We start from the raw sequence: 27,741 nt of genomic DNA on the forward strand, positions 1-27,741 counted from the left end.
TCTCTCCATTGTTAATGGGTTCAAAATTGTCGTCTTTGAGCTTGCTATGAAAGAAAATCTGGATATCGATGTGGGCTTCTTAATGAAGACCTCTGTGAAGTACCATGCAGTGATGAAAGACACATTTTGAATCCATCTGGAAGGAGAGTGTAACTAGACAAATACTGCAGACCAGGTTTTCCTGCCTTTCTTTCTTTCTTCCTTGTGCTTCCTGACTGCAATTCGAGCAAGCATAGAGCTGCCTCCTGTTTCTGCCACGCTGCAGCCATTAATGGAGAAGGGCGGGGGCATTTTGACAGAACATATTGACCAACATGTGGTCAGCAGGGGATATGAGCCAGCTGGTGCTCATAAGAACTGTTTTGACAGCAAATCTTTGTTGAGAAAAAGAACTATAATCACACCTTGATGTTAATATTGCCACATAGAAGCACAGAGTTTGGCCACTTAATGTAGTTCTGCCAACCTTGTCTAGAGAAGAACAACTGAGCTTGCTGAATAGAAAAATCTGAATTTATATGAGCTTGGACACATGGTGATACCCAGCTAGTGCTAGAAGGCATTTCCTCCTTGTTTCTTTGTCCATGCTTTGTGCATATGTCTAACCTAGCATCATGGGAACTTAGCTTCTTGAGAAATCAGACAACACAAGCCACTGACTGAGACAAGATATACTGATTTGTCAGACTCCGCTCACACGGGGCAGATGACATTTCACTGGATGTGCCAGTTATTCTGAATTCACTTCTTCACAGCTTGTGGTTTCCATATTTAACACTACTTTCATCAGAAAACCACAACTGTGAGTGGTTAGCAGTCAGTGCAGTGTGAGGGATTAAGCCGCCTAACTGGCTTCCTGTGGAGGCCAGCCGTGTCCTCCATAGCAACTATATTATTGTAATTTATTTGGAGCTTTTTAGTCTGTTCGTGGGCATAAATTAAATTGAATTACTGGTAGCATAAATCTCCAGAAACAGAGAAATATAAAAGACCATTTGGTGTGGCTTTGCAATGACCTATGCTTTCTTGTTTACAATAGTATTAATAATAAATTTAAGCCCCTGTTTTTATATGATGTTAAACAGGTATGTGCTGAATAGAAAAATGAGGGGAATAGGACTAAAAGTCTTAACTTCATTGAACTCCCAAGTTTCTGTTGAGACTTGGCTACAGGTGAGAACTAGCTTATCCCACAATACTCCTTGCACCATTTTCATTCTCCAGGATCTGCCAGAATGAGGAGGGTTAGACAGATGGCGGCAGGAAGCTATTCTATTGTAGCAAGAAAACAAATTTGCTTTTTCCTCAATATGTGAAACCCTTTAAGACTTACTCTGCCTGCTACTAATTTCAAATTGTTTCAGGTTGCCTGTTTGATAATTTCAGGGATAAGCTACTGTTTACAGGATGACTAGGAAAGGTTTTGGATCAGGTCCCTTCCTGAGATGAGATGTTCAGATCAATTAGTTAGTATTAGTGAAGCAACCTAATAGTACCTTGGCATTGAGCAGAATTAGACCCCTAGTACTTTTGTAGTGAGTGAGAAGACCATAGGAGCAAGACTTGGAAGAAATGCACCAAGCACTGTAATCATAAATGACTTCTGCACTAAACTGTGATGAGACAGAATGCACCCAAATTTCTGGACACTTAAACTCGGGAGAATAGATGGCATGATGAATAGCAGCGCTTTAGTCCAGAAGGACCTTGGTAACCTGGAAGGCTGGACAGCAGAAACCTCAAGTTTCAGTGAACAGAAGTGCAAATTTCTGCACCTCAAGCAGAAAACCACCATGCCATGGGTACAGTCTGGGAAGGGACTGGCTGGATAACAGCCCTGCTCAATAAGAACTGGGGATTATAGTGGGCAAGCCAAGGGTTAGTGGAGGTGAAATGTATGTAACAAAGGGCAACATCCACCAGTTACATTCAGGAAGGCTCAAGTTGGACATGAGGAATTTCTTCTTCAGCAGGAGGGTGGTACAGCACTGAAACAGGCTGCCCAGGGGGATCATGGGGTCTCCATCCTCAGGTTTTACAAGACCTGGCTGAAGCTGAAGCATGACCTGATCTATTGATAGTGATGGTCCTGCTCTGAGTAGAAGGCCGGACTATGTGACTTCCAGGGGGTCTCTTCCAAGCAGAACTTTATAATTTTACGATAAATTTGATCTAACTTCATGTTTGCTTCATTTCCAAACCACCCAAGATGGTGAGTGAAAGACAGTGTGTTTGAGTTCTACGTAAATGTTATGAAATAACAGATTTCCAGAGGTGCCCTTTTTGTCCTGTAATAATCAATAATGAAGAAAATCTTGGGTTTTTCAATGTCAAGAATTTATTGTAGGTAGCTACCACCAGATGTTCTTTTTTTTTTTAAATTAAAAAAAAAGCCTAAACATGCTAATCCAGCTAATGTACAATATCTGAAGTGTGTGTGACTGTTAGTTTATGTTAAGAGCTTGTTTGAACAATTTAGGCAAATTTCCTCTCTTGATTTCCTCTCAGTTTCTCTGGGGGTGGAAGAGGGTGAGGGAAAACTTTTCTGGGGAAGGAAGAAAGCAGAGGCTGTACTGCTATCAAGCATTCTCAAAATGTAATTTAAAATGTCAGCCACTATGGCAACAGTTTTGTATTGCCTTTTTTAATAGGAGTAATTATTGTACTCAAGCCAAATAATGAGTAATTAGGGACTGTTTATTTTCAAAGCTATCTCCAAGGTGGAAAATTGTGCTGCTTTCCCCCCCCCCCTTCAAAATACTAAATTCCTAAGTTGTAATACTTACACCTTGCATTTCACATTAGTTGTTATATGTGGTTTAGTTTGGGTTTGCTGCAGGACTTCATAGAGGCAGATGAAATGGTGTGAGGGGGTGAGATGTCCAGAAGAAACAACTGCATGGTAGACAAAGTGCAGTACTAGGACTCTGAACAAAATTGATTTCTGCCACAGACCTAGGTAGTCTTCTACAAGTCTATCCACTACTGTGCATATCTATGTAACAGCAGCATCTTGGCAAAGATATGCTGATGATATAGGGTGCACAGGCCAGTTTGTTACCACCTGATGAGTTAAGAGAGTACATGGTTGGTATTCACCAGTGTTAGGGTGGTTGTGGGTGCAGCCTCAGGTTTCACCCCGTCCACTATTAACAGCGTATTGCTGCTAAAGGAGTCTTCCTGCACTTGCAGCTGGAGAAGGGGTTGGTTCAGCTAAATGATCCTACAGAATATTCCTTGTTTGGATGTTTTGTTTGTAATGATAGGTTGGTTTTCCATCAGATCAGTGAGTTGCCCTGACTCTCCTTGCAGCCTCCCAGTCACTAACACCAAGGCAAAAGAGGCAGCGAGGGACAGGAGGGCGAGCTGGACCGTCTCTTCCAGCAGTAGCCATGATTAAGTTGAATTAAGTCTAATGAGACTTAAACCTTAAAATAATATGAGGTGTTGGGAGGCCAGGGACTGAATACCAACTAAAATCTCTCCCAGAAAATTGCAGATAAAGCAGCCCACCTATTCTGCATTTGTTTCTCCACAAAGAACCTTAAAGGCTCCCCTCCTGCCTTTCCAAAAACCAGCTCCCCTCTTCCTTCCAAAGGGTATTTTATACTAATCTCTACAGACTTTCTTTCAGGAGTCGTGTCTAAGATATGTATAAATAAGAGATACTGTTTTCAGTAGGCAGGATCACTTACAATTTGACAAGATCGTGTCTGTGTATAAAATGAACAAGAAATTAAGCAGGAAGGTAAAACTGAAGCCTTTGTAAGAAGTACACAAATGTGTCTTGAAGTATCTGACTAGAGAAGTGAATTACAACTGTTTGGAAGACTTGTTAAAATGCACAGACAGTGCTACCTGCAGGCTCCTAGTTGCCCCAAGCAAGCTAAAAGGTATCCATCCTTCCCCAGCTGCGCATCTGCAGATACGAAATGCTCTGAATATTTTGTTGCCCTGGGCAACTCACTTGCTCTGCCTTTACAATATGCGTAGCCCTGTCCACAACTCAGGGGAACTTTGCTGCGCTTGCCACGGTTACTGTGACAACCATGGGCAGCATAACCCTTTTTAGCAAATACTGGTTTAACAAGTAGGGGTTTGTGATGGTAATGAAACAAGTCACACAGTCTGTGATGTTACCCAGATGGATGGCTGTTCGAAAACCAAGCTGCCAAAGCACCCCTTAGTGCTTCTTGCCTTAGCTTTGTCATTTCCATTTTCAAGCTGCTTGGTTAGCTGCTTCCTCCCTGCCCAACAGCACTAGCACTGCTCCTGCATGTCCCAGCTCCTCACTCCTGACATTGACCTTCCTTTCCACCGTTCCCCTTTTCTGTACAGCTGTCACCCAGCTCTCCTGCCTCACCTCCTCTTCCTTCTGAATTTTCACCTCCACTCACAAGAGTATCTGCGCTGCTTTCCACCTTACACCTTGTGTTTAAGACACAGTCCTTCAGGGTATCTATGAAGCTAGTGATCCTGCATGCTGGTCCCTAAGACCCTGGAAGATAGCAAACACAGAAGATGTAAGAATCATCTGAGGTACTCTTCCAGTTGTTGCAAATGCCAGAAAAAAACAAAAACCGTCCAGGCCCTGACCTGCTCCAGCATAGGTGTTGTAGGATTTTTAAGCTTTGTTAAATTGGCATTTCTGAAAGGTTGGTCCAGACAAAAGAGGTGATCCAGTGGCTTGGGCTTTAATTTGGATTGTGGGAAACCAGATTTAAATGTCTGCTCTCTTGTTGACAGCCTGCGTAGATGTGGGAGTATCATGGTCTCCTTATGCTTCAGAATCCCATTTTATAAACATGTAATGCTAGTATTTTTGTTGCAATGAGAAATACTGTAAAACACAAGAATGATGAGGTGTATCATGGTGGAGGAAAAGGGATATATATGTATTTAAGCTAGCTCTTTTGTTACTTGCTTTTAAATGGTGTCTATAGACTTAATGTTTTTCTTTTTGTAATTGCTCAGAAGTTGATGGCTCTCCAGTATCTGAGATTGAAGGCCCTTTCACAACAGCAGATGTTGCAAGCAACTGTGTTTCTAGTGTTTCTTTCCATGAACCGGTGTTGTGGATTGCCTCCTATGCTCTCATGAGCCTTTGTGGAATTATCCTCCTTGTACTGATCATCCTGCTGCTTATTCCACCACGGTGCCAGCATCGCTACACCGACAATGACGTGGTCAATGACGAATCCTCCTTAGTGCGTCATCGATGGAAATGAGAAACTTGATTGTGAAACCTGGGACTTAAACAGAATGAAGAACAAAGTACTTTGCCAAGGGGAAGAAGCCAATGCCTCAGCCCTTTCTACGTTCATTACAAATTGTTGTTGAAATCCCGCCAAATACCCTGCATCATAACTTTTTAAGCTTTATTTTCTAACACTGATTCTGAACCAAAGCACTGTTAACCATGTCTTAAGTGCTATGGTACTGGAATTGCTACTGCAGTACAATGAGCCTTTATGCTCTCAATAGTACCTTCTTTTTAAAAAGAAAAAAAAAAAAAAAAAAGGAAAAAAAAATCCTCACACCATGATGTTCTTCCACTGTCTGAACAAAATTGTCCATCCGTCTTTCACAAAAAAGGACCTGTCAGTATTTTCTAATTGAGCCCTGACTGTAGAAAAAGAGAAAAAAACTTAATATTCTTTCTTATTAATTGCATTAAATGAATACTGCTTTCTGTTTACATCAATTCATTCTGAAACTGTACTTATGGTGCAAGGGAGGGAGAAAGGTCAGACTTAAGCAGCAGAGAAAAGCAAGTGAGGTCAAGAAGACATGCTGTTTGTGGGGTTTTTTTCCCTCAAGATCACTGCTGCCACTTGAGAAGGTCACCCTTCCTGAGTGTCATTACAAAATAGTTTGAGGAGGTGAAAACCGGGAAACAAACTTGTTCAGCCTTAGTGTAAAACAAGACTACCTCTCTTAATTTACAAGGATGCTACCAATGCTACCACTGGTAAGCATGTGGTTTAGAACTGGTCTTGAAGCACAAGATGCTCCATACAACCAAATGCAACTCCTTGGCTTTGAAGTGTAGTGGATTTTATAAAAATTAATACTTCATGACTTTCCACTTTGGTGCACAAAAGAAGCCTTTCAGTTTTCACCCTAACGTGGGGTTTTGTGGGCTTTGTTGTGTTTTTTGAGTTGAGGATGACTGATATTAAGAAAAGGCTGGTCTGCATATGCATGGACAGATGATAAAGCTAAGGTCCGTGTTCTGCCATCTCTTGGTATTCCTAGTGAGCACGTAACAAAAAGGAAACAACAAAATGAGAAAGACAGCCCTGTTTTGGGGCTGAGCTCAGCAACCTAGAAGTTCAAGGAAAAAGTAGCTGTTTTCATGGACAGACTGTGAAGTGAAAGTCTTAATGCTGGCTTGGTTTTTTCAACTTGAACAGCAATTGGAAGTGTTTAGTTTAGCTTCACTGGTGTGTCAATCAAATGAAAAGTGTGTGTGTGTACTGACCGGCTGAAAACAAACATGTGGTAAGACTGAAAAAACAATAGTGGGAGGGAGCAGGGAAGAATATATTTGACCAGACCTCCATTATGCAAGCGTACATCTTAATGCTGAGGTCAGAACATGGTTTTTTCTTTACAGATAGGACAATTTTTCTTGTATTTAGTCAGTGACTGTTGCAGGACCTCCACTGCTTTTCTATAACACTGGCATAGTGGATTTGAAAGATAAACAATGCAAGGTTGAGGAGTCCAGTGATAACTATTAGTTGGGGGGGTGGAAATTCCTTTGCATTTCAATAGCAGAGCAGTCTGCTTATGTGTGGGAAACAAGGAGAGAAAAAAAAGGAAGCTTAGCTCTGCATCTCCCAATCCCTTGCCTAGAAAATTTTCTGCCTATAATCCCTTCATATAGCTTTCTGATTCACACTGCCTCTGCATCCAACTCTACTTAGAATAAGCAAAGATTTTTTTTTCAGGAATGGTGCTTTTACAGAGGTGCACATAAAGTGTGTGAAAATAAAGCACTGTTGGGTTTTTTTTTTTAAACTAACTTGTGTTTTTCACTTCATAACTGGAAGTGTGTGTGGTTTTCTCTCCTTTTTAATTCTTGCACTTTCAGATTGCTTGGCTGAATAGAGTGAAATAATTGGTGTTGTGATCCAATGTCTGAAAATTATTTCTCTTGGAATTAGGAGTTGGGAAAAGGAAATTTTGAGTTTGTTTCCTTCTTCCTCTGCCTTCTATTTTTAAGCGGAGAAAAATGATGCATTATAAGGAATGTAAGAAGCTATATAGTTTAGGTGTTTTCTCCCTATTCTATTTTCTGTACTTCTCTCTCAACATCTTATAATTAGAATTTTTAGTACATGTTATAATAAGAAGTTCCCTTGAGCTTTTCTTATAGCAATAGACTTTGCTGTAAAAAGAGAGAGCGATGTTTCCAATTCAGTGATTCAGTTCCATGTCATCCTCCTGGGTTTGGTTTGATACATAACAAATAATTTCAAAGTTGTTGTATTCCTTCTCCAGTACAGTAATGCTTCTGTCACCTGTTTCAAACAGAAACACAATGTGAATGTTTGGACTGATACAGTGGTAAACAATGAGCCCTTTTCCAATTCAGAAAGGAATAACACTTGCGTGCTCTTAAAACATTTCTTAACTGCTTCTCTCTCCCCAGGCCCTCCTATCTCCTTACCACTAAGAGTTTTAGGAAGGAATTTACTGGGAAAGGTTCCTAGTATGCTTTCTAATGACAAGCAAGATTTCTTCCGAGTTGCTTAACAAAGTCTTTTTAGTGCACTGGATTTCATATAAAAGTCATTCAGTTTTACCCTTTCACTTTGAATGTCATTGGTCAAGACATTTTAATATAAACACTTGAATTATATGAGCAATAATAAAGTAGCACAAGTGAAATAGTAATATATTCTTTAGTTTTCATGGCATCCCTTGCCACTAAAATTTGGCTTATAGTAAAAATGCTGTTAGTGACATCTGCTAGCAGCACAAACTTCATCTCAGCTTGTAAATTGATACTTACGCTGGTAGATATTCAGGTGAGTATTGCTTTGTTGCTCTGGCAACTAGAAGAGCAATAGAAACCCTTGAGGGCTCATTTTTAGCCTACAGCACATTAAGAAAAATAATGCTCTTGAGCATTTTTCTATGAAAGATGAAATACAACGATAGACTACAGTGTTACCAAGTGTGTCTTACTAGTGATCTCTTTCCCTGACATATTTTCTTTTAAAGGAGAGTGCTGTGAGGTATTTTATACTCCTGTTAACCAACTTCAGAGATAAGATTAAACCATACATTTTTTTTTGGGGTGGGGGGACGACGACACACGACACGGACGGACAACAGAAAACAGAGCTTTGAGTAAAGATGGTGCTGGAAAATATTCTCTATTTATTATGGAAGACAGGATGTTCCACATCACAGCACTCCAACTCAGTTCTTGTGCACGTATCAATATTTTTTGCAGAGCCAGTGTTTTCCTAATGTGAATGCAATATCATGTACCATGAAAATGTCAGAAAGCTGTGTTTCATTGGGTGCAGCCTTTTAGGTAATTGATGCTATCAGTTCCATCATTAGGGATTTGAAGATGTGTGATTTGAGTTCAAGTAGTTAAACCTGAGTTCAGGCATGGGAATAGGTTAGTTCTATCCCACTGCCTTCACAAGTTTTAGAAATATTATCATGGGCTTTTTGGCTCAATTTAAATGCTGAATAAAATAGATGAAGAATTTTAATGACTTCTTTTCATGTTCTGTAAAAGAAGTTAGGTAGAGGGGATTGGTCTGTTTTTAAGGTGAAAGAGCTTGTATTTAGGATTTTTATGTTGGATCAACGTAAACAACATATCAAGCTAGTGTACCATTCTAGTCTGATGCTGCGCAGGTTAACTAGTGGTAATCACAGAGCTATGGGTTTTGGTATCTCTTGTTAACATCTGTGTTGCTTAACAATAGTTAACTCTCTATCAGTTAAAGTCAACCTATGGGTATTCTACCCAGTTACTTGCTGCGCATTGGCTGGCCATGTTTCACTGAAAGATGAGTCATTTGTATGCTAACCTTTTCCTTTTAAATATGAAAAAGCTTATGAGAGTTGCTTAACACAGCACTTTTTCAGAGAGAGCGGCCCTTAAATTTTCTGATAATCCAGGATGATTGTGCTGCTGAAAGCTTCCTTGACTTCTGTACAGGTTTCCAACAACTAGGTTGGTTGTCATATCCTGATCTCAGACATGAGCCTCATATATATAAGGAGTAATATGAGCTGCATAAGGAAGGGGTCTGGTACAATGACCTTTGGAGGTGAAAGTAAAGGAAACTCTGAAAGAGAAATAAGGAAGCTACCTATAACTTCATCAAAAATTTTAAAAGCATAACAGATTGATCCTTTTAAAAAAGGTCTGTACAATTTATCAAGACATTAGTTCCTGTCAAACTTGGCTCCCTGATTGATAAATTGTTAATTTCTGGCTGCTGAAGTTCTTGCTGCTGTTCAGAGAAGTGAAGACAGATTGGTAATTGGATACAAGCAATCTTCTGAGCCAGTCAGATTTTCTGGTTTCTGGGGCCTGATTAGACATTAGGCCAGGCTTGTGAGTAATCCAGAGTCCTGGTAATGGCTCCTCAGAAATGCTATCTGCAGTATAATTGTTAGCTTCAGCCAAACCCCTGGGTGAGATGAATCCATACTGCAAAAGCCACTGCTACTACTTGCACTAACTGACAGAGCGCCTATAGTGAGCTGAAGCTGGCTGGTGTTGTGAAATCACAATAATTGAGTCTTCTACCAGACTGCCAGAACAAGGTGAGGTATCTTGGTGGAGCAGAATGGGAGAGTGACTGCAGCTGCTGACAAGCTGCTCTAAGTGTAACATCAGTCATTCACCTGGCTTCTTTGGTAAGCGTTCACTTGTCTGAATATTTTGATAGCCAGTGTGCTCTAAGGTGCTTATTGCTGCTTCTGGGAATCATCCACTCACAGGTGAATAAGGGGCATGATCATCCTGAAGTAGAATCATTGACCAACTATTGAATATTCCCCTCTCTAAATAAAGCACATAGTGATGTCTCACCAGCAGCAATAGTCTGTTTGTAAGCAGCAAAACCTGTTATTTTAAAGCATGTTGACATCAGTGACTGTACAGTCATAATACAAGAATGTTTTGTGTTTGCCTTTTTTTAGTGTTTTTTTTCTTTTTCTTTTCACTGTATCTAGGCTTTGGCTGGGTCTTTGTGGTCAAGTAGTTTTTGAAATACTGGGAATTTCAGATTAGACTACAAAGGCATATAGAGGATTTATTTTAAGCTAGACAAAAAGTAAAACACAGAAGGTAATTTCCAGCATTTAAAAGGCAGTAGCCCTCAATAATAGTCTCTCTCTTTTTAAATTGATGATAAACACTTAAAATAATGTATTTTAGTATAGCCGCTGTCCTACTAATTCACTGGATGTAAATCTTTCAATTTTTCTGATTGTCTTCTGGCCCCCTGTTGTGGTTTAACCCCAGCTAGCAACTAAGCCCCACATAGCTGCTCACTCTCTCCCCCGTGGTGGGACGGGGAAGAGAATCAGAAGAGTAAAAGTGAGAAACTATTGGCTTGAGATAAAGGCAGTTTAACAGGCAAAGTAAAAGCCATGCACACAAGCAAAGCAAAAACAGGAATTCATTCACTGCTTCCCATTGGCAGGGCTCCATAACGTGTAATGGTTACTTGGGAAGACAAGCACCATCACTCTGAACAACGCTGGGCATGATGTCACATGGTGTGGGATATCCCTTCGGTCAGTTGGGGTCAGCTGTCCCAGCCGTGTCCCCTCCCAACTCCTTGTGCACCCCCAGCCTGCTCGCTGGTGGGGTGGGGTGAGGAGCAGAAGAGGCCTTGACCCTGTGTAAGCCCTGCTCAGCAGTAACTAAAACATCCCTGTGTTATCAACACCGGTTTCAGCACAAATTCAGATCGCAGCCCCCTACTAGCTATGATGAAGAAAATTAACTCTACCCCAGCCAAAACTAGCACCACCCCCTCATTGCTCCACCCCTACCTGCCACAAATAGTTCCTAAAGGTGAAGACCTCAATATCCAAAATTCAGCCAAACAAAAGTTACGGGGTTTTTTGTGACCGTTCACAGACTTGTTTTAAAGTCGTTTATAAGGCTTTAGAAACCAACTTTATGTTAAAAATACTTGCATTAGTATTAGGAGGAGAATGTGAGCCAAAGTTAATCTGTGTCAGTGATCCCCACATTTGTCTGTGTGCAAAGAACTCCTTTGTGCATTTGACTACATTTTCTAGCCCTCTTTCAATTTCCACTTGGGCATATTTAACCACTTGGTCTTCCTCAGTGGTCCTGTACGTTTTCTGTTTCCTCTGTCCTGATGAAGTACAGGGGTGGAGTGGTGGACTGCAAGGAGCTGGGAGAGTTAGCGCCATTAATTCCTTGAAGGCCTTGCTGGTTTTTGTCCTACCACCAACTGTAGTGGACCCTTACCCGCTGTTGGATCGTCCTGCTGTCTCAGGCAGTTCTGGTTTTTCCAGTCGAGCAACTCAGCCTACTCTGATTTTAGTGATGTGTACTTAGGCAAAATACTTGAATAAGGTACATTGTTTGTAACCATCCTCTCATCACATCTGTCTTTGAAGAGGGAAATTTTCACAAAGCCATGTCAAACCTGCAGAGGGTGTGTATATTCCTGTGTTGTTAGAGAGGAATTACATAGTTGAATATTTAAATGGCTGTATTTGTAACATAGCTGTCCTTCATAAAATTCCAGGGGGAAAAAAATGGACTTAAGCAAGTCACGTTGAAGTGGTACTGAAAAGACAGCTAACAATTTCTTGATAGCACCAAGGCATAGATTACTGCAGTAGGTCCCGGAAAAAAGTGCTTTGCTAGCCTATGCTCTGTGTGTGCATAAACTATACAAGGCTGAGTGTTTAAATAAGATTTATCTGAAACAGGCAGTTCACATTTTTTATTGAAAACTTTATATGGAGATGCAGAAATCTTTTAAGACTTTAACACTACATCAACTGTTATTTGATAGTTTTTTAGGAAGCATGGAAAGGATTTCAACTTTAAGAAAATTATTCCATCTTGTAGAGGCTGTTGTTCACCTGATTTTATTTTCTTTTAATAGATGAGATGTAACATTGACTGAAAGGAAAATGGGATCAAAACTTTGAAAAAAGGGGCGCAGACTTTTTAATTCAGTCATCAGGTGATGTTAGGATGTCTGTCCCACTTACTGTCAAGCCTCATTACTGAATTTTCCAGAAGCTGATATTTTGTACTTTCAGGTCTTGGCATTTTCAGATATAAAGTATGTAAAAATCAAATTTTCTGTTGCTTAAAATAAATCATTAATTCTTCCAACCTATTCAGCGTGTCTTTTTAAATCCTGTTTAGATGAACTTCCAAGCCAAATAATTATATCATCCAAATTCTTCCTAGTACTTTCAATCCTAATGTCTCACTTTAGCTCTGAAAAGAAAGCAGAACTGCTCTAGATCTCACCTGAACCTTGAGGGACAGGAAAGAGGCAGGCAAATTTAGCTCCCAGGTGATTTTTCCTGCTTACACCGAAACAACTGAGATGTTCTTGCTTCAACTTTTCATCAGTTCATTTCAGTATCAGACAGAAATCGGGCACAGAAAACATTAACTTGAGAAGATGAAGCGTCTGGTTATCTGGGACGGATTCAAGTAATATTTTGGACTGTTGCTCTCTGCTGCCCTAAAGTACAAAAGAAAGCGGCATACAAATTGAATGTCCCTCTCCCCAAGACAGCCAGCCGCCCTGAGAGTGTTGGTTTCTCACCTTGGGAGAACTAGGAGGAGGGTGGTTACTGTGCGCTGTGTTTTGTACCCCGGGAGGTGGCGCACATGGTTTGTTTTTCAACTAGGAGAGTTTTGAGCCCTTTCACGGCAAACTCTGTTGTCTCGCCTGAGTTCTATTAAAAGTACTTTCTATTCTTCTCTTTTTTTAAATAGCCTACCTAAAAAGGTCCTTAACTTGGGGTCTCCAGATCATTCAGTAATACCCCGCTTCCCTCCTCCTAATGGCCTCTTTTAAAAAGTCCATTATTTTTAAGCCCTGAGTTTTTGTGTATGCATGCTTATAAACTTGGGGGATTGGTCCAGCAAGATAGATTAGCTCCAGCTGTTTAATGTGGTAGTTTTATTTCACACTTTGGAAAGCTGGCTGATTTTGCTTATTACTGTCCTGATATCCGATAAAGCCTACCTACTATTAGACAGCTCTGCTCACAAAGGTACCATAAAAGTTTTCAAATGTTTTCTTTTGCTTAAACTTCTCCTTTGCTTCTGAAATTGCCATCATCTTCAATGCACCCTCTGTGCTTCAGGCAAAACTGTAAAACTGTCTGCTCAGTCACACTTCTCTTAAAGCTGGCCCATCTAGACAAAACACCTTTTAAGTTTGTGCATGAAACACAAAAGTAAGAATTTATTGCAAGAGTATGGCTTTTTTGGTAATCACAGTGCAGTGTCGACAAACACATGAAGGTTTACAATTCAAGTGCTCCATTTTCAGGACAAATTGTAATTCTGATGACCACTTAAACTATAAACGTTAACTATTCTTCCTTTTCTGCACCAAAACAAACTCTTTTTAAAAATAAATGGTTTGGATTTTTTTTTTCCTTCTAGAGGCTAACAAGTAACATCTACTTATACCTTGACTCATTACTTGTTTTTCTAGGAAATTCATAGCATTTCCTAAGAAATACAGCTTATTGTAAAGACTACAAGAATCTATGCTGCCAGTGTATACAAAAATATTAGCATATTGGATTTTTATAGTTGTTAGCTAGATAAATCTACTTTTTATGAATAAACAAGGTATTGTGTTATTCAAGTTATCTATTTTCACGCACCCAGCGCTGTTCTGAAGTGCTCTGCATGAGAATACCACTTACTTTGGCTTTGGTTGAGTTGCTCAACATTAACTTCACCTTCCCATATTTTTACTTTGTGAGATTTTTTTGTTGTACACGCTGGACATTCTCTAAGCTGGTGTTTTATACTGATCTTTAATTGCTGATGTATTTTCACACAGTTCTCTACTTTGCTTGTATATTCCCTTTCATTGATGAACTTGTACCACCTTTTACCCACACCATACAGCAATATCGACCTGCTGTGACTGCCCACATCTGTTGCCATCTTGGCCCACAGGTAAGGTGATACCTTTTTTCTCTCTTTCCTCCTCTCTAGAAGGCAGGTCTGAAAGAAACCCAGCTCTGTCACTGTGTGTGTGGACTGGGCTTCAAAAGTGGATTTACTGTGGGTTTTTTTGCTCTTTTAAGCATCACCTTTGGGTGACCTGAGCTGATTACAGCAGTGTCAGCCTGGGTCCCTGTCGAGAAACCTGATGTTGGCAGAACGGATCAGGGAAGAGGTCCAGGACATACCACAGGATGTCATCTTATCAAGTTACAAGTGCTTTGGGATTGCTGATAGCAGGCCTTTGCCAGTCCAGCTGTCTCTGGTAAATCTCTACTTGATTGAGTGGGCTTACAGAATTGTTTGCATCTAGACTTGGCTGTGGACCATGTGGGATTGCTCAGGGTCTGTGCTAATAGGGACCTGTAGGCCTTAATGACTGTTGCTGACAGTAACATTTCAAGAAAACAGACAGTAGAGATGCTGTAGGATTGTGCAAAGCCATATCAAAGTATCCAGCTTTTAACAGAAGGATTTTCCCTTCTCCCTACCCTTGCCTTCCTCTTTGGAAAAGTTTGGGCCCCTGTGTATTAAAGATTATTAAATTTGGGCCCACAATGTGTTACACTACTACTGCTATTATTGAGGAAACATTGCCAGTTGCCATCTGTCTGAATGAAGTACAATCAAGTATATTTTCCTTGTGTATCTCTGGATAAAAAAAGCATAAGAAAAACATAAATATGCCCCACCTTATGTTGTTTAACAGTCCAGCAACATCCTGGGAGCTAGACTCACTAGCTTTACAGGTTTCATAGCTTATCAGCTGAAAGTAATCATTGTTTGCTTTGTTGCCTTTTGTTATATGATCCAGTTTTTTATATCTAGGGGAAAGTTGTTAAGATTTTAATATAGCCACAAAAGTAGTATCTAAAAGCTCTTATCGTGTTCTAGCTATTTGCTACTGGGTTTCACCAAGCTGTTCAAGGTATACTAGAAAAAAAAGTAATTGTATTAAAATCTACATTTAAATTCCTGTTTCTCCACATTACTGTTCGTGCTACCACAATTCAGGATGCTGAGGTTCTACCTGATTTATGGGCACAAACACACGGTGAAGCATGGCTGAGGTAAGGCAGCTTAAATAACTGCTCTTCCACATTGCTACTCCTACTGTCCATGTGTACATTCTTATCTGTCCCAAGTCTTAGGTAAAATTAGTTAACTTAAACACCAGTTGCGTATTTTATGTAGGTGGTCTAGTTTTTCTAGTAGCCCTTGAAGTCCTTGTGACCTCTACAAGCAAATATTTGGTACAATATTCATTCTTTGCCTTACAAACTCTGCCTCCATTTAAATCATTAAATTCTTTTAACACATCCTAGCAAGATTGCAAATACCTTGTTGGCCACTTGTGGATGAGCAGAAAACATGTAAATTAAATAGCTACAAGGACTGGAATGACACTTCTGCTATTTTATTAGCCAAGTAGGGAAGATTCAGAAAATACTTCTGGAGGTACAGTGGCTCAAAGGGTAAGCAGGAACTTGCGCTGTTGTAATTTTACAGTGTTAGCAAATGTCCATAAACTTTCTCTAAGGACTGTGGCTTTTGTGATGATAAGACAAGACTAACACATAAGCACTGTGTACATAGGTGTACCTGTTCCATTTAGTTGTAAGAGTTGTTTGTTTCATGAGTAGATTTCCTGTGCTGCTTATCACCAAAGGATCTTACAGCCTCACAAACATCGAGAGTGAAAATTAGTGTTTTGAAAGTTTTTGTCTAAGCTTTCAAGTTATAGAAGAATGATTACAGAATAAGAACAGGAATGATACTCGAAGAGCATTCTGCATCTCACATATTTGATTAATTACTAAAGAAAGAAGAGTATTGTGTTTCTTTTGCCGCACAAAAGTGAGATACCTGAAGTAAAACATTGTAACGTTTCCTAGTCCTTTGATATTTAAAATACCCTCAGCTAGGGACCACTGGATCCCTGGGCCTTGGTAGGCAAGCAAACCAATCATTCTGTTGTCTATAGCAAATTGCCTGGGTGTAGTTCAATGCAGTTTAGGCAGTAATGAAAATTAAGTAACCTGCTGCATTTTCCTTGTGGGTAATAGCAGGTAAATTTGTGGTTATCCAATAGATGCTGATCATTAACAATGAGGGTTTTGCACAGTAAGGTGTTAAGGTGGTGACAAAGCTCCTAGGGGCTTAAAATTTTTATCTATGGAGTCTGTGACCCATCAATGCCCATACAATAAATTTATTTTATCCTGAGTCCTAGTTAATTTTCCTTGCTTTAATAAAAGTAGCAGAATTTTTCATCTGGCTACCATGAACAGTAGCATTTGGGGTTTAAAGACATATTATTTTTGCTTTATAGGCTAGAAATACACTCATGAATAATTTAAATAATTTATTAGCAGAGTCATCATTTTTTGATGTGCCATCTTGCAGGATAAGTGCTCATGCAGAAATAATTGCAAATTTGGAAAACTAACCCAGAACAGTGTTTTCCTTAACTTCCTTTTGCCCACTCACAACTCCTTTTCCTCTTTGCCCTATGCTTTTCATTTCTTAAGTTTATTTGTCCCATGCTGCTGCTTTAATTACTCGCATGCCTAGGTTTTATTGGATGTTGCTTTTCATTTGCAAGCTCCAGTACATTTGAAAATATCCAGCAGCAATTACTCCCTTGGGCTTTACTTGCCATTTATAGGATACTATAATATCCCACTAACACATGAGGACAAGAAACATGTCTTCTCCAGGGACTGGAAACATTTATAGCTTTCATGGGTGTCCTGGGAGGAAGGCAAAAGCCCAGTCTGGGTGCAGTCCTGCATGTGCCCTCTTGCAGGATTTTATTCATCTGTTTCCTGAAACAAACATAATTTCTTTAAAGGCAGAGGAAATGAAGCTTAAGGGAAACTAAATCAGAGAGTTTAAGGGAAATACTAATTCACAGTGTAGTCTGAGAAATTTTCAAAATAAAATCACAAGCTTCCTTGTTGGAGTTTTGCCCAACTTGGAAGTCTTCAGCTCAGTTTCCTGAATATTTTTGAGTGGATACTGAAGTCCTTAGAAATTATCTTTGGTGGGAGCGGTGATTTCCTCGATCCAGGGTCAGGCATATATAGACCCATTAACCATGGCATGTTGGGAACTGGATCTTTTAAAAAGAGAAAAGCAAGCTTATGATGTGGGGCACCAATGCTTTTATCTTACCCTATCTGCTACAGTCTAGAAAGCGTGCATTGCCAGCACCGTGCTGTAGTTTCACACTCTTTACATCTGGCCTGGGAGGCTAGGGAGTGGGAGAGAAGCAGGTGTTCTGCACTGCATTGCACCCCAAGAAAAGATAAACCAAGGGCTCTACCTGGTGGGCTGGTGCCCGTGGTAGGGCTTGTGTCATCCTGGTGCCGTGGCAGTGGGTGGAGGAAAGAGGAGGGGGCTCCAGTGCCCCAGGCCTTGACAGCTAAAACACCAGGCAGACCCTGGCCATTGCCAGGAAAAAAGCCTGCCCTTGCTTGCCATTTGCTTTCTGGGTTCGGTTCAACAGACCTAAAAATAACTGATTCATATTGAGATTTGTGGGGGGTGGGGGGGGACGGCTTTTTGAAGGGGCTGCCGCGTGGCATGTAAGCCTTCCTTTTGATCCTGCCGGCCAGCTGGTGTCTTTCTGTGGAAAATAACTTTTGGTGCTACCGCTTATGTTTGAGTTTTTTGGTAGTGTCTATGGTTGTATTAACTTGGCTTAAAAGGGATTTCATTTGGCAGATTAATCCTTCTTCCCCTAATCCCACATGCCCTCTCCTCTTCCAGAGCAGCCGCAGCCGTTAGGAGCACCAGGCCCTCCATCGCCTTTGCCAAGGAGATAACATGAGACCTCAATGCTGCCCAGTCCTCCCTGACACCACCAAAGGGCAAAGAAGCTGGGAAGGCAAGGGGGCCATTGCACCTCCCTGGCCACACCCTGCGCAGTGCCTGTGGCTGGCCCCCAAACCCTGCTCCGCTCCCCTGAGGTGCCCTGCAGTTCCCCCAGTTCGTCTGCCGGGGTGGTGGCAGCAGCTACTGGCTCCCCCAGCGGCCCCCCCATGGCCTCCCTGTCCAAAGAAATTGCCCAGGGCAGCAGACTGTGCTGCTGTGTCCCCTGACAGCATCCCATGAGGTGAGCGGGGGCCAAGCCCCCAGCCCAGGTCAGAGGGGATGGTACCTGGCCTCATGGCTGGGCCCCTGGCCAATGTCTGAAAACAGACGGACTCCCAGTTTTTTAGGTTGGGCTAATTTAAGCTCAATTTTTAAGACAATTCTTTTTTTCCCCCTCTGTTAAAGTCCTGCTGTGTATGGGTGGGTGTATATTAGTGAGGTGTGGCAGCATGGCGATTTTAAGTTGGCTAAGCGCAAAAAAAATTACCATGCTTACATTTAGTGCTTTAGTTGCTGCCAAGGGCCAAGCAAGCACCTGAAGAAGAAAAGAAATTGGAAGTTGCTGTAAGGTGGGACTGCTAATGGTCGTCTTGTCCTTCTGCTTTGCTGTCTTTAGTGCCCTGCCACACCGCCATCCAGACTGTCCGCACGGGTTCTTCCTCTCTGCTCCTCCCTGCCTTCTTATCTGTCTGGCACAGTGAGTATTGCTGAGTACCTCTGTGGCAGAAACAGAGTGAGGGAGGTTTGCGCCACTTGTCTGAGCACAGCAAGCCCTCTGTGGCACGCCATCCCCATGCTGATCCTTGGTGCTGAGCCGAGTAGCGGGCTGAGGAGCCACAGCCTCTAAAATCAGCAAAAGTGCAGTCTGGCTTTTGTGAATGTAGACCAAGCTTTGAATTTTATAACTCCTAACTGCTGTGGATAGCAAATCTTATGCTGTCTTATCTTAAGTTTGTCTGAGCTTATGGCTTAGCTGCTGTTGTATAAGGTTTTATGCATGTCCATGCTTTTATACTTTTATACTAGAAAAAAAAGAGTATACATGTGCCGGATATGTAACCTCAGTAAATCTAAGAGATCCAGGTGAACCCAGCAGGTAGTTTCAATGTGGCCCCCCAGTGCCTCTGAATCCAAGAAAGCAAAACCAGAAGTTGGTTGACAATGAAAATGTTTCCTGAGAATTTTGAGAACTAATTATAAACTGTGCAGGAGAGTTAGTAAATGTATTCATTAAACCTTAAAAGGCATATTTTAGAACCATTTAAGAAACTTGCAGTTTACGTAAAATATGGAATATAATAACAGAAATTAGACATTCTGTACTTTTTCTTCTACTTAGGTAAAATGCTATGCTGTTAAGCCTATTTTGCAACAGAGTTGCTCCATAGTTTTAATGAAAAACAGTGCAAAATCATTGTAAAGATAAGCCTGGTAAGCCAACAACAGAAAAAGAAAAACAAAATCTGATTGATGGGCGCGTAGATCTTTACAATGCACCCCTCCCCCCTGAAAAAATAATCCCTGAAATCTTTAAACAAACTTGTAGCTTTCACTTAATTCTTCCTGGGTTTTGTCTTTGAGACTTGTGACTTGATCTCCTTTACAATTTAAATATATTTTTGTGTATAAATCTGAGTTGCTGGATCGTGTCCAAACAAGGGCAATGAAGTTGGTGAAGGGTCTGGAGAGCAGCTTTTCTGAGGAGCACCTGAGGGAGCTGGGGTTGTTTAGCCTGGAGAAGAGGAAGCTGAGGGGAGACCTTATTGCTCTCTACAACTACCTGAAAGGAGATTGTAGCAAGGTGGGTGTTGGTCTCTTCTCCTAAGTTACTAGCAATAAAATGAAAGGAAACGGCTTCAAGTTGCATCAGGGGAGGTTTAGATTAGGAAAAATTTCTTCTCTAAAGGAGTGGTCAGTCATTGGAACTGGCTGCCCAGAGGGGTGGTGGAGTCACCATCCTTGGAGGTGTTCAGAAAACATGTAGACGTGGCACTTCAGGGCATGGTTTAGGAGGCCTGGTGGTGTTGGGCTGACGGTTGGGCTTGATGATCCTAGAGGTCTCTTCCAACCTTAATGAGTCTATGAGTCTATGATTTTTTTAAAATATTCAAAAAGGGAAAAAGTGAGTAAGTGTCATTCTACACGGTTCTTGCAGCTTCCTTCTTTGTGATTGAACTTTGTCAGTATTCACATTCACATTCACTGTATGAATTAAACGTTGGAATAATTTTCAGTATTGTTTTAGTGCAGGTTTGCACCACTACTAGTGGTAGTGTGAGATAGATTTCTCTTAGACTGAGGTAATAATTGGGAAACTTTTTATATCTCTGAAGATTCATTTTATTACTTTCTCAGTCTTAATCCTTTGATGAAAATATTGTAAGTTTCTCCCAGTAGCTTCCTTACAGTCACACAAATGCACACACTTATGACTCCTAAACACAATGACACAGAACATTTTAAGAGCTCAGATTAGTATCTTAAAGAGGTTTACTGTCCTTTTTTTTTTTTTTTTTTTGTGTGTTTTTCCTTTTTACTGACACAGGAAATGAGAAACTGGGATTATTTACAGGAGAACCTTCAATGTTCATAATGACCTTCATCCTTCCGCACTGGGGTTCAAGGGCTGGAGTATAGCTGTGCTTCAATTATTAAGGATGACTGGGTCAGAGAGGGCCCTTTACTACTTCTGTTGCTATTATAAAGAATGGGAGTTCAGGTGACAGTGCTGTTTGTTCACTGTTAGCTTTACCAATCTGCATTTTCTGCAGTGTTCTGTTAGGCTTTTTGTTTTTAAAGCTAGGTAGAATGCCGGAAAAACCACTTGCACAAGTACGGGATAGGGAGTAGCTAGAGAGGTAAAATCTTCACAGGAAAAAAAGAAGATCTGGTCTTGATGGTGGATTACAAATGGAACCCAAGTCAATAAAGTTTACTTTTAAGAAAAAAAGTCAAACATCCTTCTGGCACGAATAACCAGAATTAGAGCCTCCAGAATGTGTGTGTTGGATGAGTGTCTCCGTTCTGCAGTGAAAGACACAGACCGATTGGGCAGAATTCATGGGAGAGAAGTAGGACCTGCAAAACAGACCTTGAGGAGAACAAGTGAACAATTCGGCCTTACTCTAAAGAAGGGGTAGAGCCGAAATCTTAGCATTTATAAAAGGCAGTTCCAAGCAGGAAAGCAATATCTTCTTGAGTGTAAACTGTTATAAGGAAGATTTAGGGTAGATAATATGAAATATTTTCTAGTGCTGGCAACATGAACATACTGCATATTTTTGGACATTGGTTTTGTTGAGCTTCATTTTCAGCACTATGAAACAAAAAAATTTCCTTTTTCACTTTAATGGGCCATTATTTCCAAGGGCATGGTTTTTTACAGATCGTGAAGTATCTCATGACATCAAAACATCAGTGTTTGACAATCGCAGTGTGATATTTTCTTGTTTAGCATCATAAATTAGGTGGTGCATTTCTTCTAGATCAGGAATGCATGTTAGCATTTCTGATGAGGAGGAAGGGGAGATATCTGATGTGAAATTGATTTATATTTCTTCATAGTCAGGAAAATTGTGAATCCTGTTGTTTTTGTAGTGTGTAGATACGCTAATAATACAGTCCCTGGAAACTGTGATATAACTGAAAGAAGGTGAAACAGTCACTCTAGTCATGTTTGAATGCAGTCAGAGCTCATTGTGTGAATGAGATTGTTTGGGCCTTCTTCAGTTATTTTTAGCCAGCATGTCAAATGGGTGGATGAGGGAGTTCCCTGTATGGTCAGCATTTTAAAACATTCCAGTAGTGTCTGCCTATCACAGAAAATCAATAGTAACTGCATACTACCTGTATAGTCATGTGTAGTATCTGGTACTTACTTTTCAGCGTCAAAATCCTACTAGGATTAAGTTGAACTTCATGTTTCTTTGGGGTGTTATGGATGTGGATTGAGGGGAGTCTTGGGAGGAGTCATCTGCTTGAAGATCAGGTTTTAGAATTAAAGGGGTTGACAGAGATGGGAATACAACAAATACTCTATTGCTGCATCGCTGAAGGCTGTGGTTAGTTAACACAATATATCAGAAATAAAATAGCCAGTTTGTGTAGCAATGCCAGAGAAAATACAATATTTTGTGTGTTGCTATGAAAATGTCTTTATGTTTCTGTGGTTTTCTTTCTTTCTTCTTTTTTTTTTTTCCCCTTGGCAGATCTTGTGAAATTAGCAGGGATCCTGTTGACATCATTGGCCGCTTGGTACATGGGGTACTTACTCATGGTACTTGTACCCAAAGAGACAGTAACAACATCTATTGCTAATCTTCAAGACATTGGAAAGAAACCAGTGTTGAGGGATGTGTGGTTGTAATTTTTTTCCTTATACTATATCTAATGTTATGTATTTACATGGTAAATGACAAATGGCTTGCTAGCCAATAAATTATTTGGTATGTGCTATTGTAAGAATGAAGTTGGCTGTGTAAAGTTCATTAATTAGTGCAAGTCTGAACTATTTCTAGACACTAAATTTGAAGAAACAGAATGTCAGACTATATTTACCAGTATGGAAATGTAATTAATTGAATAGTAATGTCAGAACACCTTATTTATTTGCTGGCATATAAGCACAAAGCTGGATCTGCAGCTTGGTTCTATCACATGTATTTTATAGTTATGGTAAACTGTTGAATCACTAACCAGACTTTGTGGTTAAACTTTTTTTATTTCTTTCCTCTAATCTGACTGGGTGCCTTAGTGTTTACATTTGTCTCATTCTATGGGTTTTATCATGGGAAAAAGTCTTAAAATGAGAATGATAGCCATTAACTTCAAGCTATTAGTAGGAATCCTTCATCCCTTTAGCTCTTGTTTCCTGTTTTATGAAATAGCACAAAATAATTACTCTAGATTCAAATCAGATCATACTACATAGGGCATTTTTCCCTAGATAAGCTTGCTTTTGGTCCCACCAGCTGTTTTGAAAGTCAGTGATAACTTAAAGTCCAGGCAAGCCTGTGATAATGTTGCCATGATACTCGAAAACTGGCAGAACTGGCTTCTGTGCATATATGTTTGAGCTTAGCATGTTGTCATCATGTGATTCTTTCCATGTAGGAATTGTTTATGCAGCATCCATGAAAACATTTTCTCATGTTTGTGGTTGTAGCCCCAGACCCAAAAAGGCAGAAGTGTGATCACAGGTGTCCCTGATCACCTGGGAACTATGCCTATTGGATTCTTAGTGGTGATGGCAAAGGAAAGCTGGCTAAAATTTGTTTTGAGGATGAGCTGTGAGTACCAGTCTAAGTTTAAATCCAAGCAAGTGCTTTGTAGTGTGAAGACGGTTGTTTCATTTTGATTCACTAGCAGCATGTAAGCTCCTACCACGGGGCTTCTATTCTCGTGATAAACTTCAGAATGTATCTGACAGTATTTAACTCTTTTTTTTTTCTCTTTTTTCTTTAAAATACTTAATCTCAGGTTTTCTTCTTTGTTCCTCTAAATAAGCTGCATTCAACTGTTACATTCAAGTATGATTTTTAACTTCCGTGGTGCAGGATAGCCAGTTTACAGTATGTTGAATGGTTAATACCTTCTGAGAGTTGAGTTTTGTTGTGGCTTTTCAAACTGGATAGGTAAAGTGACTTCAAAACCTTGCAATGCGATTTTTTAATAGATAAATTCCACACAGAATACTGCCCCAAAACCACGTTGTATCGTGGTGGGTTTTTTTCTACTTTATGCTTCTGGCTACATTTGTATGAAGTACTTCTTGATCTGGCTCATGTTGATCGACTCATTGTGCATCATTGAAGGAAACTGACTGATACAATGTGTGAGATTTTTAAGCCATAGTTCTTATTTACTACAAAGTCTTGAATTAAATAACAGAAGAAAACATGAACATCAGAAAGTGATGTAGCATTGGTAAATATAACTTTGGACCGGAGCTTCTGGATGGATGCATTCTACTGATACTGTATTTCTATTCCAGGCTTATAAGCAAGGAGAAGGGTTATGCTGGAAGAGGTATAAACAATGCCATTGTGAACTGTAAGTAAGAGAAAAAATGTTAGGGAGAGACATACCTTTGTACTGCAGTAATTTACAAAGGTTTCAGGGGGACTTGGGGTTTTTTTGTTTTGCTTTGGGGTTTTTTTACTAGCTAGTATGGAAGGAAAGGGAAAGGCAAAAATTGCAAACTTGGTTCATGTTAAATTTAAAAAAAAAAAAACAAATCTGTGTTTTAGAGAAATAGCGTTCTGGATAAAGAAAATAAACGTACTCGTAATCAGTATAAGAAAATAGAAAAGTGTACAAAATATGTGTATTTTATTAGATAAAAGAACTGTTTCTTATGTAAGATGGCAAAAATATCCATGATCTCCAGCAGTAAGACTCAACTTTCAGGGTCAGCCCTTGATAAAAGATGCCTACTGGTCCACTGGTAAGAGGCAAGCAGTAACTGAGAATTGCAGTTCTGCCCCAAGGTACAACCAAGGTACAAATTACTTTTCCAGACATGGACAGAAAGAAAAACTCAAAGCTTGATTAATATTAAACTCTCATTATATGTCTTTGCTCATAGAAGGAGCTATTGGAAAGCAGAATATGAAGTTTATTCCAGGTCTGGAGGCATCATTTTAATTTAGATGAATGGGAATGGTGAAGAAGTGTGGTGTATTCGATAATGGATCTTGAGAAAAATTAATTCCTGAATGTTGCGGGGGAGGGGAAGAAAGGGAGTTCAGTGCACAGTCAAATCGGCTTTGATCACAAAACTCTTATGTTCCAGTTTTTTTGTCTCAGTATTGCTAAGCAAGATCTTGACCTTTTCTAAACTTGCATGATTTTATTGAAGTCACTGGGTTAAATTACCATAGACAAGAATCTTTCCAATTTTTTTTTCCCCAGTAAACTACTGCTTTTTTTTTTCCTCCAATAAGGAATCATAAAAACTTTACCACTTATAATAGATAAACAATTAAATATGACTTTTCAGCATACAGCTGTAGAGTAAGAGGGCAAATACTCATCCTGACTGCATAAGCAAGCTTACAACATAGAGGGAGAAAGAAAGAATTTTGTCAGTTTCTGCTGTCCTCACTACCACCTTTTCCATTTGTTTGTGATCTCTGCTCAGAAGCCCAGTTCTAGAAAGCTGTTTTACCAGTGACAGATTTTTGCCACCCTTTCCCCTCATCAGTGTGATAAACCTGCCATTTAGAGTCTTATGCTCAGAAGAATTTGCCTTCATGATATTACCATCTATGGATCAAAGACGAGCCAGAAGGGAATCAGGAACTGCAGGATCTTCTCTGAGCTGATGCACTCTAAATGGAAAAGACCCTCTCATGTCGCAGGGATCCAAGCAGTGTCTTGGATAACAAAAATTAATTAACTCATTTGGCATGGATTTAGGAATTTGAAAAGTATTTCCAGCTGTACATGTCTTGTTTAAACAAAGATGGCCATCTAAACAGCAGCATAATTAATTATTAATATTGACCAAAATATTTTTGAATTATTAATTGTTTGCATGCCCAATTTCTGATACAGTAATGATAAATGTAGACTCTCTGTCCACCAAGATTCAAATGGTATGAAGGCTTGCACATCTGAAACACTGCACAGAATAGTATTAAGCTCATTTAGATAGTCTTAGGCTTAACCATTTTCCTATTTATGGTTGTGACCTAGTATAGTGTTTATAGGTATAAACACATGGAAGCACACAATAAATTGAATTCCTTGTTTAAAGTAAAAGTAATAAAAATGTTTTAGTCACATTTGATGATCCAGAGACTACATGAAACAAAATATTCTCCCCAAATCATAAACTTACGTTATTCCATATTCCTTCCAATTTAAAAACTTAAAACACAGAAGCCCAATAATACACAAAATTAGACATGCCTAGCTTTAGCTGAAAACACTGTATACATTGATTGAATTTAATAATTTTTGCTCATTTTTACGCAGCTTAATTACAGATAAAACAGGAAAAGTTATATCAGCAAAATTTTTTTACATGTGGCAAGGAGGTAGGAAAAAGAGTGCAATAAAGCTTTTGTTAGTGTTTCAGTGTTAAGAAAGGACTTATATTTCTATAATTATCCTGCTCTTTCAAATTACTATGATTGTATTGACAGGGATCAGCTAGAAACAAACAGCTGTTGTCTTCATAAAATATGCTCAGGCCAGATCTGATGACAAATTTTGCCTGAAAAGCTGAATTTCTCCTCTTGCTTGAGATAGTTACTTCTCCTTTTTTAAAACTATCCTGCTTGTTTTATATTTTTAATTGTCAAATTACCATTTTTTATTGTCTGGTTTTTACTCCATTATTTCAGTTTGGTAGGAATAGCACTTACCCAGCTACCATATCCAGATACTTCAGCAAATTCCTTTTCCTGAATTATTTTATTTTATTTTATTTTATTTTATTTTATTTTATTTTATTTTATTTTATTTTATTTTATTTTATTTTATTTTATTTTATTTTATTTTATTTTATTTTATTTTATTTTATTTTATTTTATTTTATTTTATTTGTAAAATCCTCACAGGAAATATGCTAGTCTGCCTCTTAACATCCTTCCATGTAGCTAGAAAGACGATCTACTTCAAGAATAGTTTTTAACACGTTTTCCAAACTTTGAACAATAACAGTTTCCTTACCTATTAATAAGGAGAAACAGAATGCTATGAGGCACTGGAAGCTGATTCTCTGACCACTTAAGAATGCTTGTGACCTTACATGAACAAATAGAAATCACATTGGGACTAATCGGGACTACAATTTTATATACAGTATGTAGACTGTAATGTCTCCAGGGTGCCTATTACTTTTTTTGTTGTTGTTCTGGAAAACAAGTGTCTTGTGTATGTTTAGCAATTGCAAAACCAATAAATAGGCTGCCACTTCATGCAGGTGGGTGTACAATGGGGTGTGTAACTCAGCTCTGCAGTCAACATGGTAGTAGGAAGCTCACAGAATAGCAATGACTTCTCCTGAGCTATTCCATGCTTTGCTTGTATGTATAATATTATGTGAGGTAAATATAAGAAACCATCTCTATACTTATCAAGGGCGTAAATGGCTTTTGTAGGTCAGAAGTATCTTTGTTTACTACCGGGAAATGCAGATTAGTCCATGCTCTTCCAGCCTTCAGTGAGAGCTAGCAGCTTTCTGCACCTTTAAAGACTAGGCCCTCTGAATGTAGAGAGAAAAACTGCCTAATTAGGTCTCATTTTGAATAAACAAGGCCAAAAAGTGAAAATAAGTTGAAAGTAGGTGGAATGTGATATGTGTGTAACAAATAATCAGTTGTGTAATTAATTCAACAGACCACTTGGGAGAGATAGTGACTTTCATTACAAATGCACCAGAAGGGTCCCTCCTTTTGATGGTGACTCATGATGATGGAAGCACCTGGTAAGCAAATTATTCATGACAGGCTGAGGAACAGAGCAATTAATAGCTTGAAAATCACTACTGCATAAAGGTGTAAAGGAATGGTAAATTTCACTCTATAGTCAGGGTGGTTCTCTCATTTCCTGCCTTAAAGGTTTTGGTTCCATGTCCATTCAGTACTTGCCCATATCAC

At 39.5% G+C, this 27,741-nt stretch overlaps 2 protein-coding genes across 2 annotated transcripts in view; both read left to right on the plus strand.

Moving 5' to 3' along the window:
- BACE2 (beta-secretase 2) overlaps positions 1-12,386 on the plus strand; it is a 54,686-nt gene extending 42,300 nt beyond the window's left edge. Inside the window, exon 9 of the mRNA XM_064472113.1 lies at positions 4,975-12,386. Within this exon, the coding sequence (XP_064328183.1) occupies positions 4,975-5,228 (254 nt within the window). The 3' untranslated portion in view covers positions 5,229-12,386. The remainder of the gene's footprint in view (positions 1-4,974) is intronic.
- A 9,900-nt stretch (positions 12,387-22,286) lies between these two features.
- FAM3B (FAM3 metabolism regulating signaling molecule B) lies at positions 22,287-27,573 on the plus strand (the record flags this gene model as incomplete). The annotated part of the gene is given in 5 exon segments (XM_064444068.1): positions 22,287-22,483; positions 23,296-23,421; positions 24,126-24,184; positions 26,125-26,175; positions 27,482-27,573. Coding segments are annotated over 5 exon segments (525 nt in total), but the record flags the coding sequence as incomplete, so codon positions are not given.
- Between the last annotated feature and the right edge of the window lie 168 nt (positions 27,574-27,741).

Source organism: Phalacrocorax carbo, chromosome 1 (genome assembly GCF_963921805.1).
Source record: "Phalacrocorax carbo chromosome 1, bPhaCar2.1, whole genome shotgun sequence".
Lineage (NCBI taxonomy): Eukaryota > Metazoa > Chordata > Aves > Suliformes > Phalacrocoracidae > Phalacrocorax > Phalacrocorax carbo.